The sequence below is a fragment of the Schistocerca piceifrons genome, chromosome 2 (genome assembly GCF_021461385.2).
Source record: "Schistocerca piceifrons isolate TAMUIC-IGC-003096 chromosome 2, iqSchPice1.1, whole genome shotgun sequence".
Taxonomy (NCBI): Eukaryota; Metazoa; Arthropoda; class Insecta; order Orthoptera; family Acrididae; genus Schistocerca; species Schistocerca piceifrons.
In genome coordinates this window covers 230,478,265-230,500,270 of record NC_060139.1, presented here as the reverse complement: position 1 = coordinate 230,500,270, position 22,006 = coordinate 230,478,265, and the positions used below count along the sequence as shown (strand labels likewise).

The following is a 22,006-nucleotide window of genomic DNA, read 5'->3' as shown; positions in this document are numbered from 1 at the left end:
TAGATTAAAATGTCTAATTTGTTTAAAATAGTTGTAATGTCACATTTTATTTGCATTGTAATTTATTAATGTTTTAAAATTGATGCAGTCTTTCCACTCATGGCTGATGAGTTATGCAGACCTGTTAATAATTGAATAAATACTGGAAACAGTAAATGTAATAAGTTATCCTGGCAATAATACTGTACTTTTTTTTGTAGAAGACTTGTACAGTACTATTCAGTAGTTTTCACATTTGAGGTGATGTAGTTAAATGTCTCAAGCATTGGACATCCAAAAGTCATGTGATCAAAATAGAAATGAACCTTTAAAATTCACAATTTTCATTCTGTATATTATAAAATATAACTTGGAATATGTATATGTATATATAATTTTAGCATCTGTCACACACTTCCATTTTACTACAAAACAAATAGCACTCTTTCTTAAAGACTTATGGACTGTTACCATCAAATTCATCCATTTTATTTTTAAAAAAATATGACATAAAATGTATCAGTCAAGACTGTGACCCTGATTTAGACACAGTTGCATGGCAGTAAATCTGTCAAACGAACAGAAAAGCACCATAACTTCAGTTAATTATTAATTTGTTAGGAGTATCCTTAAATGTCCTCTTATTGCTGGAGAGTCAAAACCAGTCTGATTAGGTTACAGATAGTAAGCAATGAAATAACCAGATCTCATAAATATATAAACTGTCAGTTGCACACTGCCTTCAAAAACCGTCACATAAAAAACTAAGATATCACTTCTGTGGTTGCTTCATATTCATACTAAAATGTATGAAATTTGTCTTATTGTGTTAAGAGATTCACTTATTACAAAACAACACAAAAACAAAATAAAAGACTCTTTGAGCTGGTATTTCATAATTTCCTTCTCTGTGTGGTACAAATCATTTAACACTCAAGGTATTTTCATTTTCTTTTGTTTTCCTTGGTCTCTTCTCTTCAGATGTCTTTTCATTCTTCTTTTCACTCATGCAGTTCATACATCATTTTCATGGCAGTATTCTGTCACTGTCTTCTGGTGTCTGGTGTGCTGTATCAAGTCAAATTCTTTCTTTGAAATTTTAACTTTCTGTATGCAGCCCTGAAATCCAGTGTAGTATGCAGTAGGCAAGCCAGAAGGTAGGACTGGAGCACCACCTGTTTTAAATAGGATGTAATTAATGACCATGTGTTTCTTTCAAGCAAAGCATTATCATATATTCTTAAGCTTGTAACTGATATAAATTTTTTAACTGTGGACTAACTCATAGTGCTCAAATTCAGTAGATGTGCATATGATGAGACATTGGACTTACTGACTAATTCTTCAAATCTGTGTGGCTTGGTGTATTACATTTATCATCAGAATTTGATATGACTAAAATGTTGATTGGTTTACAATAAAATAAAGGTAATGAACTGTATTACACTTTGGGTATTCATTGCAGTCTGCATCATTTTCTGTGAAACCATTCAACAGGAAAATAAATCATGCAATTAAAAACTAATCATAATCAAAACTTAAAAAATAATTTACAGTTATCAAAAACAGTGAAACGCCCAAGGCACAGATTTAATAAATCAAAATTAATAAGTTTGTTGAAGAATTAAAAGTTCTCAATTAGCAAAAATTTGACAGAAACCTAAAATCGCACACTTCTGAGTCTGAAATTATTCCTTCAGAAGTAAAATGTTGCAGGCTATAAAAGCAGCAAGTATCCACAATTCTGTATTATCTATTGTTGCATATACTATGTTTGTCATTTTTGATCTAAGTACTCTCTTCAAAGAGAGTGCGCAAATAATGAGCACTATCCTCAGTTTCATGAGTTTTTAAGTCCATAAATTGTAAAGTCTACAGTGAGTGCTAAATTTTAATCTGTTTACTGCAGATTTTAGTAGAATGTTGCCAAAAAGTTAAGTGTATGATTTACAAGAGAGGTTTGCTTCTACAGACCTAGCCAAAGCCACCCATTCGAGTGAAGTCTCACAGGCCCAGAGAGTGCCAGTGCTCTGATAGGACTCTCATCATCGACTTGAAGGAAGCCATGTCTTTGTCTTCTGTAGGCTATGAGTGTATGCCAGGCACCATCACTGACATAAACCTGAAACATATGAAACAAAGCAGTGATGATTATGGATGCAATTAGTGTCAGATATGTGGAACTTTTGTTTAAACTAAGTAGTACTGAGTAATAAGAATAATGACAGACCTGCACTCACCTGTGGATATAATGTGGGTTGTACATAGTCTCATATGAGAGAGAGAGAGAGAGAGAGAGAGAGAGAGAACATAAAACAAATTATTATAGAGAAAGAAATCCTTCTGCTAGAAAGAGGCAGAGATTCATGTCTGAAACACTGTCCAGCACACTTAACTTTGTACATGTGATCAATGCAACAAATATTTTGCACATGGCAAAAGATTTCTTTCTCAGAAAGTATTCTGAGGATTTGGATAAAGCAGATTCCCTACTATATCCTTTCACACACATGTAAATACTTTAGAAGTAAAGGAGACCTTTTCTGAAAAAGCAGAAGCATTGAGTCACTAACAGGGACATAAAAAAGGAAGAAAACTTGATAGCTTTTGAAATAAATTCTTTCTTGAGTAAACAGACACATGTATGCATGCATGCCTCTCCCCCCCTCCCCTACTCACCCCCCCCTCCCCTATTCCCCCCACCCCCACCCCCACATGAACTCCTGTTGTGGGAGGACAGGTACTCCAGCTTGAGGAAGGATTTATTCTGAAAGCTATATGCTTGTATGTCCTCCCCCCCCCCTCCCCTGCTCGCCCCCCCTCCCCTATTCCTCCCACCCCCACCCCCACATGAACTCCTGTTGTGGGAGGACAGGTACTCCAGCTTGAGGAAGGATTTATTCTGAAAGCTATATGCTTGTATGTCCCTGTCGATGATTCAGTGCTTCTGCTTTTCAGTGAGTTGCCTCATTTACTCCTAAAGTATTTACATTCTGTCAGAGCTTTCCTACTATAACTTTCATGCATATGTGGTATTCTCACAGCACCATGGGAAAGTCTTTGTAGAGTTTGGAAGGAAAGGGGAGGAGGTGTAAGAAACAAACACTTTGAGACAGTCCCTTATTTATGCTTAGTGTAAGTAATTATTCATAAGGGGTCAAAACCCAGTTCGGCAAACAAATTTAATGTGTCGCACATAATCTGATTATTGTGGGCTGTATATCAGAATATGTTGAAAACATATTTCGCTGTCATTAGTTTTAAAAGCATCCTACTGGAAAAGAAGATACAAATGCTCCAATGGCAATAGAAGTACAAAAGTTATTGAAAGATTTCAACAGATTTTCATTATAGATTAACAAAATTTAAAATTGGTGTAAAGATTACTATAAGTGACCACGAGTATTACAGTAAATACAAATAGCACAGGTGTGTTTGTGTTTGTGTGTGTTTACATTCTTTTTTGTGTTCTTGTGAATGACACAATGTTTCCACTATTCAGTCAGTTGTGTCCTTTACTCACAAATGATTTGCATAGGGAAAGAAGGAAAAGACTTATTTTGTAGTTTGTTATTCTCAGCAAGGCTACATTTTTCATGAATAATCATATTTTCAACTAAAAATATTCACTTTATATTTTCTCAAATCTGTGTCCATTCTCATATGAGGTATCTTTATTGGTTTTGCCAGTGAACTGGTATAGGAATCTGTTTATCAAATGTAGTGGTCACTGAGAACAAATAGGTTAAACACACAGACTCAATAAGGCTTTTATCAAATATTACTGCCATTAAGATACAGTTTTAAAAATTAAGCCTTTGATTAATAGTCCTTCTGCAGGTCTACTAAGTGTGAGTATATTGCAAGTAACATGTGTTGTATTTTGCGAAATGTTGATGTGAGTGATGTGGAGTTTTAACTGCTTTTAACTGTTATGAAATGAGGGGAATAAATATACATAATTTGGTAACAGGAGAAGTAGATATTATGTACAAGGTGTCAAATAAATAATAGTAAGTACTTTGGTATGCTGTTCCTGAGGCATAGGAGGGAAAAAACTTTATATAAAGTACTGTTTACTAAATCAAACAATGGAATCTCCAGGTTGGAATATCAATAAATCAAGGAATATATAGATTGCTAATTGCTGTGAAGATGACACATTAAGCTGCAGATGGGTGCAACTAAAAGGTTTTAGGAAACACACACACACACCACACACATGCATGCACACATGCACGCACACACACACACACACACACACACACACACACACACACACACACACACGTATTCATTCACACAAGCAAGCATGCCTCACGCACGTGTAACTGCCGTCTCCAGCGGTTCGGATTGGAATGCCAATTAGCTGTGGCCAAAAGCTAATGTATAAGTATCTTTTAGTTCTACTTGTCTGCAACTTGATATGTCATGAAACTTCTTGGCAGATTAAAACTGTGTACCGGACCAAGGCTCGAACTTGGAACCTTTGCCTTTCATGGCTAAGTACTCTACCAACTGAGGTACCCAAGCACAACTCACAACCCGCCTTCACAGCTTCAATTCTGCCAGTACCTCATCTCCTACCTTCCAATCTTTCCCGTGAAAGGCAAAGGTCCTGAGTTCGAGTCTCGGTTCGGCACACAGTTTTAATCTACCAGGAAGATTAATATCAGTGCACACTCTGCTGCAGAGTGAAAATCTCATTCTTGACATGTCATCTTTACGGTAAGTAGTTTTGTTGACTATATTGACTATAATGCAGTTTATGCATAATGATGCAAAATGCCTTTTTTTCTTCCTTATATTATGTGGCAACAATTCGGTAGTGTTTACCATGACCAGTTTGCCTCAATACAGTGTACTTGTGGCTGGGTCTCCTTGGCCACAGAGCCTAAAATACACTGGATCTTATCTTTTGGAAGTGTACCAAGTGTTTATGCAATGAATAGTGAAAGGCATGTATGATCTGTGAGATTACAATAGCTACTGCCACTGGATTCATCATAAGCATTAGCAACAGTAAAACAGCATGTGTGTAACTACTGTGAAGCTTGTATTGAAATGGATGACACACACTTAAAACTTTAAAGGGAGATGCCTGACAGATATATGTAAATATCGTGTTCCAAACATATTATGGGTTGTTTACCAGGAACTGGAGGATACCTTATGCTTATCATAATCAATTCTAAAAATTAACTTTTTAATATATATTCCAGTTTAAACATAATGTGTCATGACTGACAATACATTTGTTTCAGAGGCTGAAAAAAACCCTTGTCTACCACTCGGGTTGCACTATCAGCTCACTGGCCATTACTGTAAAAGGACGCAAGCTGCTGGCTCATCTTGTTATAATTGCAGTCGCCCACAACAGCACCCAGTGACTCAGGTCTGGCCACCAGGTGGTGGCACAATCAAACATCAAAGGCAGCTTCCCACTAAGGTCGGCGAACACAGTCAGTCCAAGAAATTGACTTGCAATCTACATTACAATTCCACAGCAGAGTACATTCTTCCTCATTCCATTAGGATTTGTTCACTTGACCGTGCTCTCGGGTCTCTCAGTATCTAATTAGACTCAGCCTGGCATTATTCTTGGACTTGTATGGAACTTCGCAACTGTGTTTTCATTATCCCTTAACCTGAAACATTGGTCTCTCAGACCCATCATTCATTTTAAGCCCTAATTGTGGTAGCACTGCAAAATACCACAGTCTCTCTTTTTCAGTGTCTTTGTTTTGATACTTGCTGCGTGTTAATCAGCATTCAGCAATTGTATTGACTTTGTCAGTCTAATGATAAACTGTGTTATTTAGAACTGGGCATGAAAGTGGTTCCCTGCCTGACTGCATGTTTCACATTATATGAAATAATGAGGTAAAGTTCGATAGCTACATGTTTCTAAGTGTTATACACACATCAAAAAAAGTTTTGCATCACCCCTGTTCCCAGAGCTCCTTAAGATAGAGGTTGACTGTGGATATTGTATCACAGACACAGTCCATTTGACTGTTCGGAGATGTCACTAAATCTGCCCAAAGATGTAAACAACCATGCATGAGCAGTGCCTATTAGATGGAGGGGGTCCGACAGCAGATCAGTTCCAGTCATTCCACCAGGAAGGAGGTACACAGCTTGTGTTGTCTGTAGTTCAACTGTGCCTAGATGGTCATTACCGCAGTTTGACTGTGTCAGCATTTTTACTTTGTGCCAGGAAGGGCTCTCAACAAGGGAAGTGTCCAGACATCTTGGAGTGAACCAAAGCGATGTTTTTCATATGTGGAGGAGATAGAGAGACAGGAACTGTCGATGACATGCCATGCTCAGGCTGCCCAAGGGCTACTACTGCAATGGATGACCGCTACCTATGGATTATGGCTTGGAGGAACCCTGACAGCAATGCCACCACTTTGAATAATGCTTTTCGTGCAGCCACAGGACATCACGTTAAGACTCAAACTGTGCGCAATAGGTTGCGTGATGTGCAACTTTACTCCCGATGTCCATGTGAGGTCCAACTTTGCAGCCACGACACCATGCAGCTTCATACAGATGGGTCCAACAACATGCGAATGGACCACTCAGGATTGGCATCACGTTCTCTTCACTGATGAGTGTCGCATTTGCCTCCAACCAGACAATTGTTGGAGATGTGTTTGGAGGCAACCCAGTCAGGCTGAATGCCTTAGACACAAAGTTCAGCAAGCACAGCAAGGTGGAGGTTCACTGCTGTTTTGGGGTGACATTGTGTGGGGCTGATGTACGTTGTTGGTGGTCATGGAAGGCTCCATAATGGCTGTACAATATGTGAAAGCCATCCTCCAATGGATAGTGCAATGATATCGGCAGCATATTGGCGTGGCATTCATCTTCATGGATGACAATTTGCACCCCCTTTGTGCACATTTTGTGAATGACTTCCTTCAGGATAACGACGTCATTCAACTAGAGTGGCCACATGTTCTCCAGACATGAACCCTATTGAACATGCCTGGGGCAGCTTGAAAAGGGCTGTCTATAGATGATGTGACCCACCAACCACTCTGAGGGATCTACACTGAGTCGCCGTTGAGGAGTGGGGCAATGTGAACCAACAGTGCCTTGATGAACTTGTGGATAGTATGCCACAATGAATATAGGCATGCATCAGTGCAAGGGGACATGCTAGTGAGTATTAGAGGTACCAATGTGTACAGCAATCTGGACCACCACCTCTGAAGGTCTCATTGTATGGTGCTACAAAATGCAGTGTGTAGTTTTTGATGAGCAATAAAAAGGGCAAAAATGATGTTTGTGTTGATCTTTGTTCCAGTTTTCTGTACAGGTTTTGGAACTCTCAGAACTGAGGTGATGCAAAACTTTTTTTGATGTGTCCATATTTTTCTTTCAATTGACTTTTCAGATTTTCTTATTTTATACCATTTTATTATATGCATGAATTTATGTTACTTTTCAACTGTAGCATGAACTGACTAAGAGGAATATCTCAGCAGTTGATCTGAACTTTGAAGCTTGGGCACAAGAGCAATTATGTGAAATAAATGAAGAAGAAAATGGGAATTACAGCAAAATTTTTGATGTTTCTAATGCCTGATGCTGATTCTGATTTTAAGGTAGCTGATGGTCACCATGAAACAAATAATGATAGTAGTGAAGAAAATGCTTTATTGCAGGAAGAGCCTGTTGTGGCATGTAGCACAGGTAACTAGTCATCATAAACAGTCTTATAACGAAGATAATTTCAAGTGGAAACATTGAGACTCAGAGTCTGTTCAAGCAAGAAAAACACATCAACAACACAATTTGAAAGGAGGAATAAAACTAAAGAAACTAAACTTCTCCCAAACAGGCCATGAAGGCCAAATGGTACTGACTGGCAGCCGTGTCATCCTCAGAAGATAGGCATCACTGGATGTGTATATGGAGGGGCATGTGGTCAGCACATTGCTCTCCCAACTGTATGTCAGTTACCTGGGATTGGAGCTGCTACTTCTCAATCAAGTAGCTCCTCTGTTTGCCTCACAAGGGCTGAGTGCACCCCGCTTGCCAACAGTGCTTGGCAGACCAGATGGTCACCCATCCAAGTGCTAGCCCAGCCTGACAGTGCTTAACTTCAGTGATCTGAATCTCAGATATGGGAGAATTATTTGATGATGTCATGTTGGAGTTATACCAAGTCATAGAACAGAAAAGAGTAACACTTGAGTGAAGTATCTTACCCGCCTTTCGCGGGCAAGAGCTCTACCGAATGTGCTACCCAAGCACGACTCATGCCCCGTCCCCACAGCTTTACTTCTGCCAGTGCACCAAATGTGACCAACCGAGTTGCCTGGAAATGTAGTGGGAAGATGTGTTTTGACTTTGCAAAAGCTCTAATAATTAATATTTTCAATTAATTTATTATTACCTTCATTTATATTTTCTGGAATCTTTCATTTTAATCATGAATATTGTGATCAGTGTAACAATATTAACCATCATTTGAAGACTTGTTTTAAATGACTAGAGATACTCATGATGTTTTCCGTTAATTTTAAATAACATAAATTCTTTCTAAGTGCTGAATAGTATTTCATCTAATTATAAAATAAAATAGTTGACTACTCCCTTAATTTTTGTCAGCTAATGTGCAGTTATATGATAAAAAATATAACAAGGTCTATGAGACTGCAGGTTTCTAGTTAGGCATGTTTAAGAGATGTTCCAGGTTAAGAATTAAATTAATTTTAATATTATACCGGGTGATCAAAAAGTCAGTATAAATTTGAAAACTGAATAAATCTTGGAATAATGTAGATAGAGAGGTACAAATTGACACACATGCTTGGAATGACATGGGGTTTTATTAGAACCAAAAATATACAAAAGTTCAAAAAATGTCTGACAGATGGTGCTTCATCTGATCAGAATAGCAATAATTAGCATAACAAAGTAAGACAAAGCAAAGACGATGTTCTTTACAGGAAATGCTCAATATGTCCACCATCATTCCTCAACAGTAGCTGTAGTCAAGGAATAATGTTGTGAACAGCACTGTAAAGCATGTCTGGAGTTATGGTGAGGCATTAGCGTCGGATGTTGCCTTTCAGCATCACTAGAGATGTCGGTCGATCACAATACACTTGTGACTGCAGGTAACCCCAAAACCAATAATCGCACGGACTGAGGTCTGGGGTCCTGGAAGGCCAAGCATGACGAAAGTGGCGGCTGAGCACACGATCATCACCAAATGACACGTGCAGGAGATCTTTCACACGTCTAGCAACATGGGGTGGAGCGCTATCCTAATAAATCCCCATGCCATTCCAAGCATGTGTGTCAATTTTTACCTCTCTATCTATGTTATTCCATGGTTTATTAAGTTTTCAAATTGATACTGACTTTTTGATCATCCAATACATGTATTTATTTGTATGTGTAGTTACAACATCAGTGGTGACAATTGAAGTTGATAATTCATGTGTGTTTTTGGATAAAGTGATGATGTCAACACTGGCCAGGGTGGCCAAGCGGTTCAGGTGCTACAGTATGGAACCGTGCAACCACTATAGTTGCAGGTTTGAATCCTGCCTCAGGCATGGATGTGTTAGCCTCAGTGTTAGGCTTCTTGCCGTCACTGTAAGAAGAATATTGTGGGGATACATCACACTCGGTCAGCTCCGGCTGAGGATTTGAACTCTCAGGCAATGGGCATTAAAATTGTTAGCCTCACATGTGACAATCTTGAAACTGGCAGATTAAAACTGTGTGTCGGACTGAGACTCGAACTCGGGACCTTCGCCTTTCGCGGGCAAGAGCTCTACCGAATGTGCTACCCAAGCACGACTCATGCCCCGTCCCCACAGCTTTACTTCTGCCAGTACCTCGTCTCCGCAATATCCTTTCTTTCAGAAGTGCTAGTCCTGCAGATTCGCAGGAGCGCTTCTGTAAAGTTTGGAAGGTAGGAGGTGAGGTACTGGCAGAAGTAAAGCTGTGGGGACGGGGCGTGAGTCGTGCTTGGGTAGCTCATTTGGTAGAGCACTTGCCCGTGAAAGGCAAAGGTCCCGAGTTCGAGTCTCAGTCCGGCACACAGTTTTAATCTGCCAGGAAGTTTCATATCAGCGCACACTCCACTGTAGAGTGAAAATTTCATATTTTGTCCTGGTCCTTTTTCTGCCTGGGTTAGGCAAGGTCACAGATTTTCTCTTAAAACCGTGATAGAACTGTTTCCTCACTCCCCCCCCCCCCCCCCTCCCCCTCCTTTCAAAATCAGGCTACTACTGCTCACGCTTTATGATTAAGTTAAGAAATCACTCGATAGGCTGACTGCTTTGGATGTCATTGAACTATGTTATCAAGAAACCAACTGGCAAGCTCCGTCTTTCCAGTGATTTCATGGTGATGATTAATGCACAGTCTGGGGCTGACTCATACTGCATCCCACACCCAGAACAACTCATGGCAAAACTGGTAGGGGGACAGTATTTTTCTAAGCTGGATATGGCAGAGGTTTATTTACAACTGCCACTGGATGAAGAGCCGCAACAGCTCCTTGTCGTCAACACATCAAATGGTCTCGACAGGTAAGGCTGGTTAGTTTTTGAAATTACAAGCACACTGGCCCTTTCTCCACATTTTTTGGAGCAACTTGCACATTGTGTTCCTGTTGTATCAACTACCTTGATGACATTGTTGTCACAGGTTGCACCACCAAGTACCATCGCTACAACGTATGGCTTCTGTATCAGACCATGTCAGATGTGGGTCTCAAGTGCCATTTAGATAAGCCATATTTCTTCCAAATCTCTGTTGAATATGTGGGTCGTGTCATTTCCCATAGGGGGATCCAGCTGACAAACAGTCATATGGGGTCTGTTCAAAAATTCCAGAACATTTGTAATTTCGCACCAATGGTGTGTTGGAGCAAAATGTGGTTGTCATCCCTGCACACACCTTTGTTTAATGTGTAACTTCTGGAAGTTTCATTGTTATATGTCTGTTAGTTATTGTTAAGTGCTGTATCGAGTAGAACGTTGTGTTGCAGAGTTTGCGAATTTTGAGATGGAAGAGTTAGAGGAGCAACATGTCTGCATTATATTTTGTGTGAAACTGAGGAAAACCTTTACAGAGACACACCATCTGATGCAGGGAGCCTATGGTGATGAGTGATTAAGTCATACTCGGTGTTATGAATGGTTCACATGGCTTAAAAATGGCTGGACAGAAGTTAAAGATGGCCCTCATTCTGGATGCCCTTCAAAGTCTATCGATGATGCTCATGTCACAAATGTCAGTGAAATTGTGCATGAGAATCGAAGACTGACAGCATCTTGGAGTGCACTGTGTTGCCGCCAAGTTTGTCCCACAGCTCATGACTCAAGGCCCGAAAGACCTTCACTTTGCAATCTGTGGATAGCTTTTGGGTTGTGCAAATCAGAACTAGATGTTCGTTAAGAGAATCACACCTGATGATGAGACATGGGTCTACAATTATGATTTTGAGACCAAGGTTCAATCTTCACAATTGGTCAGGAAAGGTTTTCCACAATAAAAAGAGCTCATCAGGTCAGGTCAAATGTCAAAGCCATGCTGATAGTTTTCTTTGACTTTGAAGAAGGATTAGTTCATCATGAATTCATGCCACAGGGACAAACTGCTAATTGATAGTACTATTGGGATGTGTTGCTATGCCTGTGAGAAAATTTGAGATGAAACGGCCTGAAATGTGGTGAGGCAATTCATTGCTTTTGCATTACAATAAAGCACCCGTACATTCATCCCTGTTGGTGCAAGACTATCGCACAAAAAATGAAATCACCATGCTGTCTTGCCCTCTGTGGTCTCCAGACCTGGCCCCTGTATACTTTTCTTTAATTTCCAAAGTGGAAAATCACATTGAAAGCACAAAGATTTGCAACAATAGATGAGATAAAAGAAAATTCATGTCCTGCAAGAGGCATAACAGGACTACTTCCAGAAGTGGAAACGATGTTGGGAGCAGTGCATCAGTTGTGAGGAGAGTGTTTTGAAGAAGACCACACTCAATAAGTAAAGGTAAGTGCAGAAAAAAATTGTGGATGAAGTTCTGGAATTTTTTTGGTAGACCTTGTACTGCAGCTGTTGAGGTCCTTCCTCGTTGGGCTGATGTGAAGGAGCTTCATGTACTTTTAGGTATAGTTTCATACTGCCACAAATTTAAACAGTGGGCAGATACCATGGCGTATCCTCTAAATCAGTTGCTCAAAAAAGCCATGTCATACTTGTGAATAAGCATTCAAGAATTTGAAAGATAGTCTTCATTGTGCCCTGTGGCCGCCACATGTGAGCTGGTTTGACAGGTTGTTGTGGCTACAGATGCATCTCTGTATGGCTTGTGGCCATACTGTCCCATCACATAGTAGGTGGTTCTGAACAGCCAATATCTTTTGCCTTGAAGACGCTCAATGTGGCACATAAGAAAGACTCTTACATTGAGAAGGAAACACTTGATATTAACTAAGCCATCAAGAAGCTTCATGTGTTTCTCTATACTGTTAAGTTTCGCCTATTTATTGTTGACAGTCCTTTAGTCAGTCTCTTTAGCCCTATGGCACATCTGCCAGACAAAACGGCCCATACATTTCAACAGTGGGCACTGTTCCTCAGTCATTATCGCTATGCAATTCACTTCTGTTCAACTGCTCAGCACTATAATGCTAGTGCTCTCTCACACCTTACAATGGGTTGATCAGGATGAAGTCCTTTGGTTAAACTCAATGACAAAGCTCAAGCGACACTGAACTGGTTCCCTATTATGGGCTCCTGCTTTGTCTCGCAGTCAGCTCCAAGCCTGTTCTTCTCCACGCATGGCAGTATATTCTGCAGGGGTGGCCGGAATGGCTACCAGCTTGAACGTTGGGTCCCATCTGTAATTAGTTTGTGCTGTGCCATAGACTGACTCTTGACGATGGTGTAATTTTGTTGTTGAGAGAACACACTGTGCCATGAGTAGTCACTCCAGACTCCCTCAGTTGAGTTGATATTGCCCTATATTTGTCTGACCAGAAAATAATGTTATCTTTTCATTGGTTATTCAGTCTTTTTCTCATGGTCATCTCCTTTTTGGCAGTCCCCTTCCAGAGATTGAAATGGGGGACTATTCTGGAAACTTTTGCCAATGGAGAGATCATCATGTTGCCTTTCAATTACTGGCCACATGGTTTGTGGATACACATTATGGCCGACCAAGGTGGCCGAGTGGTTCTAGGCGCTACAGTCTGGAACCGCGCGACCACTATGGTCGCAGGTTCGAATCCTGCCTCGGGCATGGATGTGTGTGATGTCCTTAGGTTGGTTAGGTTTAAGTAGTTCTAAGTTCTAGAGGACTGATGACCTCAGAAGTTAAGTCCCATAGTGCTCAGAGCCATTTGAACCATACACATTATGTGTCTTTAGTGCAGTGGTTCCCGTTGCCTTCTGCATCCTCATGCCATTGATCATTGGTGATTCTTCTGCCTTTGGGACAGTTTCCCACTCAAGGGCAAGAGAGTGCCCTGAATCTCTGTCCACTCCTTTGACCTCTCTGACAAGGCCGTTGGCTGAATGAGGGTGACTTCTTATGCTGGAAGTCTTCGGCCGCCATTACTGATGATTTTTACTCAAAATATAAAGTGGTGGGACCAAGGACTTGAAATATGGTTTCCCAGCTATTACACAAGTTGAAAATATGGTCACTATTTTATATAAACTTAAATTTGCCATATTTCATGACAGTACCTTTTCCATTAGACGTTTGCAAGCAAATATAAGTCTTGGCTTCAGTTGTCTAAGTATGATTCCACTATGCATCATTGTCGGCTGCAGAAAATGACGTGGTTCAGCGTGTTTCTCTCATTTTGGTGTTTCAAATACAGTTTCTTCAAATGTAGATTCTTCTTTTTAGTTAATACAAAAATAATAGTTAACATAATTCAAAATTATTTATGACTGCGACCTTCACATTGTTCTTCCGTCAACACACACCAAGAGTTAGCTTCCGACTCGGACTGACTATAGTCAAAGACTACTCCAATGTCAAAGATATTTTACACAATCAGTTTCTTTGCTATTCTTCGATACATTTTCTAATAGTAATCAATATGCTTTTACTCTCAAAAACAGAAGTAAATTAACATATAATAAGACAAATTATAATAAATTCTGACAAAAATATAAGAAAACATTTTCAATTCAGTATCGACAAATACGGTAAAAAAATAACATCTCCCAGATCCATTACAGACTTTCCTACTATAATCAAATTTTGCATATTTTGATTCATTGATCTCTTTATGGGTTAGTATTGTGGGGTAACTCCTCACTTGCTCAAGAAGTATTCATTGTAGAAAATAAAGTAATAAGAAATTTGCGTAGAGTTCACCCAAGTACATCATGCAGCTATCTCTTTAAGCAGATGGGAACATTAACCGCACTCCTACAGTACATATATACTGTACGGCTGATAATAAACATTTATGAAATTATCAACAACCCATCTAAATTTGGGAATAACAGTGATATTCACAAGTACAAACAAGACACATAAATGATCCACATGGGGCTGAGAGCCAGCGGTTGGTCACACTCAGGAACAGGTAGAAAGTAGTTATATGTCTGTACTTTCAGTGTTCATACACTGTTGCAACTACTTTTAACAACAGATTTGATATCCAGAATGTTTGTCAAAGCTTGTAATGAACACCAATGTCCTTGAAGGAGTAGGGTTATGAAGCCATCCCAAGTAGAGTTTGCCATTTCTGCAGGCACAGGAAGACTGATATAGTACTGTTTGCATAAGATCTCAAACACATACCTGGCAAACAGCCGTATTTGTAAACTTCACAAATCATCAAATGAGACAGCTTTTGCTGTGTGTACTATAACATGTATGCTGGTCTGTAGACCAATAGATGACTGTGTCTGCACAAATAAGTCTTAGTTTAACTCACAGAGTAAAAGGAAATGGTGTGGTTTGATAAGTCTACAAAAATGTTATCTATCAAACATCCATGAAATAGATGACTTCAGATAAGGCAGTATTTATGTGGTGGTGGCTGTAGGTATGGACATTGTTGTCCCTCTGGGTAAATACACAGGCCTCCATGTCTTTATAATTGAAACTGTGACTATATGTATGAAGGGATGGCATATATGAGGTTTAAGTGTAGTCCCAAGCCCATTCAGTAAGAAAAATTTCTTCCTTAGAAAACAATAGGACTCATTTCACAGACAGATATCTTTAACAGCAAAAATTCTGTGCATGGAGTGGTCAGATTAATAATCTCTTGCCCTGATTATCAGAAATTATATTTGGAATGCACCTTGTTGCTTACACCCTCCTCTGTAGATCTTTGCCAAACTGAGTGTCTTTGTAAGAAGTTTTAATGTTCAAATCCTTGGAAATCAAAAGCAGCAGCATTTATGGAATCAGATGCCACTGTGTTCTTCATACTACTCATGTGAATTGACAGTACCTCTATTACACTATAGTGATATAATGACAAAATGATTTTGTACATGTTGATGTCGCAGAAAATCAATTCTTTGATTGAAACAGTGTTTTAAAGCTGCCCTGTGCTCAATTTATTTGCTAAATTCCATCATATCTGACGCTTAATTTTTAAAGTGCTGTAATTTTTGTGACATCTATTTTATCAATGGAAACTAGTTTTGTGAGAGCAAAGTGCACCTAATGAGACACATTTTTTAAATTTATGTTCAATTGGATGAGAAATTACTTTTGAGTTTAAGTACATAATTCCACTCTGAGTCATAGTTCAACCCTTTTTACTGTCTGGAACAAAAACCTTTAAGGAATAAAAGCACTGGGAAGAGAGTGAAAGAACTTCGGGACCCTTAAGCAGACTACTGCAAGATATATAATTATCTACTTTACACAATATTCTCACTGCTCATTCTGCTGAATAAATACCTTATTCACTTTAAGTAGACTGCCTGCAATGATACTTCCATAAGACAACAGGGGCTGCAAATATTCAAGGTAAGCCAACACTCTTAATCTGATTCTACACAATCAGAAATCCATCTAAGAGCAACACAAAATTATTATAGGGAAAACATGTTGATATGAATTTCTTGATTAGTTTATATGTCTTGACTCCATTTAAACTTATTGTTGAGCTGGATACCACGAAATTTTACACAGTGTTCTTTTAGTGTATGTCCATGCTAAAGGTACAGATAATTTTTGCTTGACTAAAATCGTATGACTCCTCAGGAGATTAATATTTAAACTGTTTGTAGTGGATCAGTCATAAGGCTTTTCAGCTACTATATCATTTAGCCATGCCTGACAGGGACCCCTTAATTAATATGTTTGTATCAAGAGCAAACAACACATTTATTGAACTATATTTCAAAGTAAGAACATCAGTGGGTACAGTACTGACCCTTGTGAGATGCCACATACTCTAATAATAAAGTTTATTTCAGTCAAATGATTATATAAAATGTTTAATAGCTCTGCTTGTTTTGACTAACTGTCTTGTTCACAATACTGAAAGGCATTGTTAATGACACTGTTGCGTAGAAACACTGTGCAATCCAAGCAATATAGATGTAATGTCTATCACAAGCAACTGATGAAACTATACTTACAAAGTATATTACTAACATCTACATCTGTGAACTGACCATATGAAAAAACAACAACTGTTCAACTGTTCTAGCTTTGAAATTATGGCAACTGATTATTCACCGTTGTGTGAGGCCATAATAAATGTAGCAAAACTATATATTCCTTATCACACATCTTTAATTATGAAACTTCCTCACACATTAAAATTTGTGCCAAACCAGAACTCAAACATGAGACCTTTGCCTTCCATGGACAAGTGCTCTATTGAATGAGCTACCCAAGCATGAAACACAATTCATCTGCAAAACTTGCAGAACTATCACTCCCGGAAGAAAGGGTATAGTGGAGACATGGCTTAGCCACAGCCTGGGGGATGTTTCCAGAATGGGCTTTTCACTCTGTAGTGAGTTGTTCTGTGACTTTGGTAAAGCTTTTTCTTTCTAGTTCAAGTTATTTTAGTCCCAAGAATTAACTGTGCCATATCCTTGTTTTTGTGCATTGTATCTTTGTTTTTTAGAGGACAACAAAACTCAAAGTCCTGTAAAAATTTGTTAAAAAAAAAGAGTTAAATTTTACATGTGCACTGTCTGCCTTATACAGTTCTTCCCAATATTCTTCCCATAATTTCTTCTAAACACCACAACTGAGTTATTGTTTATGATTTTACGATACAGCACTTTTCTTGTATGCTCACTTTGTAACTGTTCAGTATATTTTATTGTTAAGATTTGACTAATATGGTCAGATGAACTATTGACAACTGATTTTACATTTAAATCATTGAAGAAAAATGTATGTAAAAACAAACTGTTAATGCTGTTGCACAATGTCCTTTAATCTTCATAGAGCATTTTAATGAAACAAATATTCCAAAGCTAGTCTAGGTATTCAAAATCAATTTTCATTCTGTAGCCATGTGTGGGCTGATTTGAAGCATCAACTCTATGTGCCTTCAGTCACTACTAGTTAGTAATTAATTATCGTAGTGAGAAACTGTGCCGTCTCTACTGGCTGGAATTGCAAAAATTGATATCTACCTTTGATTTAGAAATTTGGAGAGTAGCTTGCTTTTTGCCAAGATTGAACCTCATTTCTGGGAACCCATCAGCTACAGTCACTCCAAAATGATGTCCTTTGTTGTTTCTCCCTTTACCCAGCCACAACAATAAACCATTGAGCTCTGTTGTTCGGAAGACTATTTCATAACGATTCATTTGCTCACCCTTCCTCCTGTAATAGAAAACACAAAGATTTTTAATATTTTGGAAAACATTGTTATTTACTGACAATTGTTGAATATAAAAATGTGTATTAATATTAAAATTAATAATAATAAGTCTAAAATAATGTGCCATGAACATATAGAACAAAAATTGCAGATTGAGAGTGAAGTAATAGAATCAATCGATTCTGTTTTGTATTTGAGCAGTTGAAGACAAAGACTGTATGAATGGGAAAAGAAAAAAGTATAGTAAGACGGGTTTAGAGTGCTTTTTGTAAATTAAATAGAGTACTCAAAACAAAGCTCTTTATATAACTAAAACACAATGTCTTCAGTCAATGTCTATTACCAATACTGACTTATGACAGTGACACATGGACTTTTAGTGTAAAAACACCATTAATAATCTAATGTCATCTCACTGAAGAATGGTGATGCATGTAGGGAATTACTAGGAGAGACAATAAGATAAACAGATGAACCATGCAGTACAATTGAGAGGAAGACATAATAATGACTGTTCTGAAAATGGAATGAAAGTGAATAGGTGACGTTGCAAGGTGTGTGAATGGAAGGTGAACTAAGGGAGTCCAAGACAATGATGTAATGATAAGTGCATACTTGACATAAGGAAACAAAGAACAGCAGTATAGATGCATGTTGGTGAAGACTGCAATGCACAGAAAAGTCAACATTTGGCCTTTCTCCAGCAAAGGATGACAAATTATTTGACCGAGTGAGGTGGCGCAGTGGTTAGCACACTGGACTCGCATTCGGGCCGACGACGGTTCAATCCCATCTCCGGCCATCCTGATTTAGGTTTTCCGTGATTTCCCTAAATTGTTTCAGGCAAATGCCAGGATGGTTCCTTTGAAAGGGCACGGCTGATTTCCTTCCCAAACCCGAGCTTGCGCTCCGTCTCTAATGACCTCGTTGTCGACGGGAGTTAAACACTAACCACCACCACCACCACCACCACCACCACCACCACAAACTATTTAATTGGATAGATAAAAAATCTACTCACCAAGCAGTGGCAGAACACACACATAAAAGACTGTTGTGATTGGCAAATTTTTGGAGCCAGTGGCTCCTTCTTCAGGCAGAAGTGGAAGGAAGAAGGATGAAGGAAAACGACTGGAGAGGTCTAGGAGAGGGGGTAGATTTTGAGAAAGTCACCCAGAACAATGGGCCACTAACAATATGGTAAGTCTCCTCTGACCCGCAGTTCTGGGTGGCTTTCTGAAAATCTATCCCTTTTCCTAGAGCTCTCCAGTCGTTTTCCTTCACCATTCCTCCTTCCTCTTTTGCCTGAAGAAGGAGCCACTGGCTCCGGAAGCTTGCCAGTCACAACAGTCTTTTGTGTGTGTGTGTTCTGCTGTTGCTTGGTGAGTAGATTTTTTATCTATCCAATTAAATAATTTTATCAATAAAGGATGACAAATGGCTGCTGCTGCTGCTGATGATATAGTCAAATTACATGCAAATAGTAGTGACAGATTGTACTCATATTGGAGGTGAACTAGGCAGTTCTGAAAGAAATAATAAAGCAAGATAAGGGTTTACTGTCATGCTGATAATGAACTAATTAGAGCTAGTAGGGGTGGAGGAAGTTCCCAGAAAGAACAGCATGAACTAAATAAACAGTTTAGCCGTATATAGATTTGGGTCAACAATTGAATTTGATTAATTGCGGAATAACATATTTTCCAGCATTGGCTGCAGTTTACTGATAGCCACTCTTGTAGTCACATGAATCCTTCATCATCCTCAAGCAAACAAATACATATCTAACTGACTACATCTGATTGGAAGTAACTAAGGAATTTCAACCCTACTCTATGGGATACGAGCACTCCGAGATGCCCACAGTCTGGTGCAGGTGTGATACACTGCCCACCAGGTGGCCCAATTACATACTTTTTGTGCATGTGTGAACCACTTGGTCACCCCTGCCCATGTGTCTTGGCTGCTGGAATATGATCACATATGCTCCTGCCTGGCTGCCTAACAACCCACACATCAGCTGTTTGCCCATCCCTGTTGGCCTGGGCTCCTGGGCACCTAGCTGTCCACAGGTGAGCACTTGAGCTAGAACAGCCAGAACTAAGGGACTGAATATAGTTAACTGTTATGAATGATTGCAAACAAGATACATCCACAGAGGAAAAAACAATTCCCTTCCTTTTTAGTCTAATTATTTGAACTTTTGTGCCGACAAGTAGTAATTCTTGATGATTAGCAGAAGAAAAATCAATATAAACATTGACAATTACACCTACATTCTGCAAATAGCTGTGAATTACATGGCAGAGGGCACTTCCGAAGTACAGGGCAGAGGGCAGTTCCTATTGTATTACATATTAGGGCTTCTTTTCATTCCATTCTTGTATGGAGCATTGTATGTAGTGTCCCTCTTTGCATGCTGTAATTACTCTAACTTTGTGTTTGCATTCCTTATGTGATGAATATGTAGGGGGTTGTAGTGTGTTAGCAGATTTCTCACTTAGCTGGTCTGCTGACTCCTGAAACTTTGCAAGTAGGCTTTCATGGAATAGCTTGCATCTGTCTTCAAGATCTACCTCTTCAAAGATTTCAGTACCTCCATGATTAGGGAAATGAGGAAATGTACAGAGTATATGTTGTGTATTGAGGAGAAGAGAGGTGGGCACATAGAGACTAGGAGGATATTTGGATGCTAAATGGAGAGTTGGAACTTGACAGGCAGTAGTGTTCATACAAGAGATGTTAGCTAGAGAGAGATTTTATTTTACACTTACCCTTTGTCAAAGAATTCTGTGTCATCTTCATCATACATGTCATCCACACCTTGAGTGTCATAATCATTATAAATTTCATATTCTTCATCTTCTTCTCGTGAACTTAAATCAGTGTAGTTTGTGCTTTGAGAAATGTTAGTGCTGCATAGAAGTGACAGAAAGATTGATGTGGTTAGTATGTTAGATGAAGTAAATGTATGAAAGAAGTTAAACAGAAGTTCACATTTTAGTATGTTAATCACTTAAGTTACCTCAGTCATTAGTAACAGATTTTAGTAACATGTTTTTGTGTACAAATTATACAAACCTATGAACACATATAATCAGCAAACAAACAATTACTGATTTATTTAAATCTGAGAGGGGAAAGTGCAGCTGTGTGATGGATTTACGCAGTGTGGAACTCATGAATGATAACAGAATTAGAAGCCAGATGAATCTAAACAACCTGTGTAGAGGGAACAGTCTGAAGTACACTGATGTATAGAAGTAGTAGTACTAGAATTAGCAGTGATAGTAGTAGTAGTAATAATAGACAAAGAATAAGGAGAAAAAGAATTAATCTGAAAAAATACAGTGCTTTTCAAATAGAATTAGCATCTAGTAGTTTCATGAGATTCTTGGTAGACTGCTTTGATTCTGTGGAATTCTCATTTTTTACCAAGAATATAAAACTCGTCATACTAATTAACGACACTTATCAACGGAGATTAGGATGGAAAAATGTTCAAGATTAGCGTTTAATTTCTTTTTTGACATTAATGCCATTAACGGATAAGTTTGTCTGGATAAAGAAGTTCCAGGACTCTGGCCACAGCCTTATCAAAGGAATCATTCTGATAGTCATCTGAAGTGCTTTCTTGAAATCATTCTGCAGTGTCTTGGACTATTTGGAATCTGATCTTCCTGAATAAAAGTTCAATGCCTTAGCCACAATCCTTAGAAACTAAAAACCAAATAAAAACAATCTTCAACCATACAGCTTTCCTAAGTTATCCAAACATCAGAATTATATGATTACATGTAATAAAACAACTAAATAGCAAAAATGCTTTTATTTTTACATTAATTAGAATTCTTTTCTTAAGAGTATGAGTTTGTACTCATAAATATAAAGTAGAAGGGATAGATAAATAGTGGCTGAACATTAAGATTAGTCCAAGGAGATGGTTCCTTTTAAAATAGTGTCTTATTTCAGCAGCCAAACATAATCAGTGTTGTTACAGTCATAAACGTCTATGTTTGGATAGTTTTGATGTTCTGTGAAAGAAAATTTTTGAACTAAAACTAGAAAACAAGCAAAACCCGGTACAATTTTCTGAGGTTTTAAGTGCTTGTATCAACTAGTTACCAATCACTTGCTGATGAGTGGCTGCTTATCCTCATGTTTGAAAAACTTGTGTTCAAATATTTAATGGAAACACA

The 22,006-nt window shown here is 38.6% G+C and overlaps 1 protein-coding gene across 1 annotated transcript in view; it reads right to left on the bottom strand.

Annotated features, from left to right (window-relative positions):
• Nucleotides 1-441: 441 nt before the first annotated feature.
• LOC124775274 (agrin-like) overlaps nt 442-22,006 on the bottom strand; it is a 369,325-nt gene continuing 347,760 nt past the window's right edge. Inside the window, exons 21-24 of the mRNA XM_047250112.1 lie at nt 20,582-20,722; nt 17,617-17,809; nt 1,954-2,101; nt 442-1,154 (exon numbers count right to left, since the gene is read on the bottom strand). Of these exons, the coding sequence (XP_047106068.1) occupies nt 994-1,154; nt 1,954-2,101; nt 17,617-17,809; nt 20,582-20,722 (643 nt within the window). The 3' untranslated portion in view covers nt 442-993. The remainder of the gene's footprint in view (nt 1,155-1,953; nt 2,102-17,616; nt 17,810-20,581; nt 20,723-22,006) is intronic.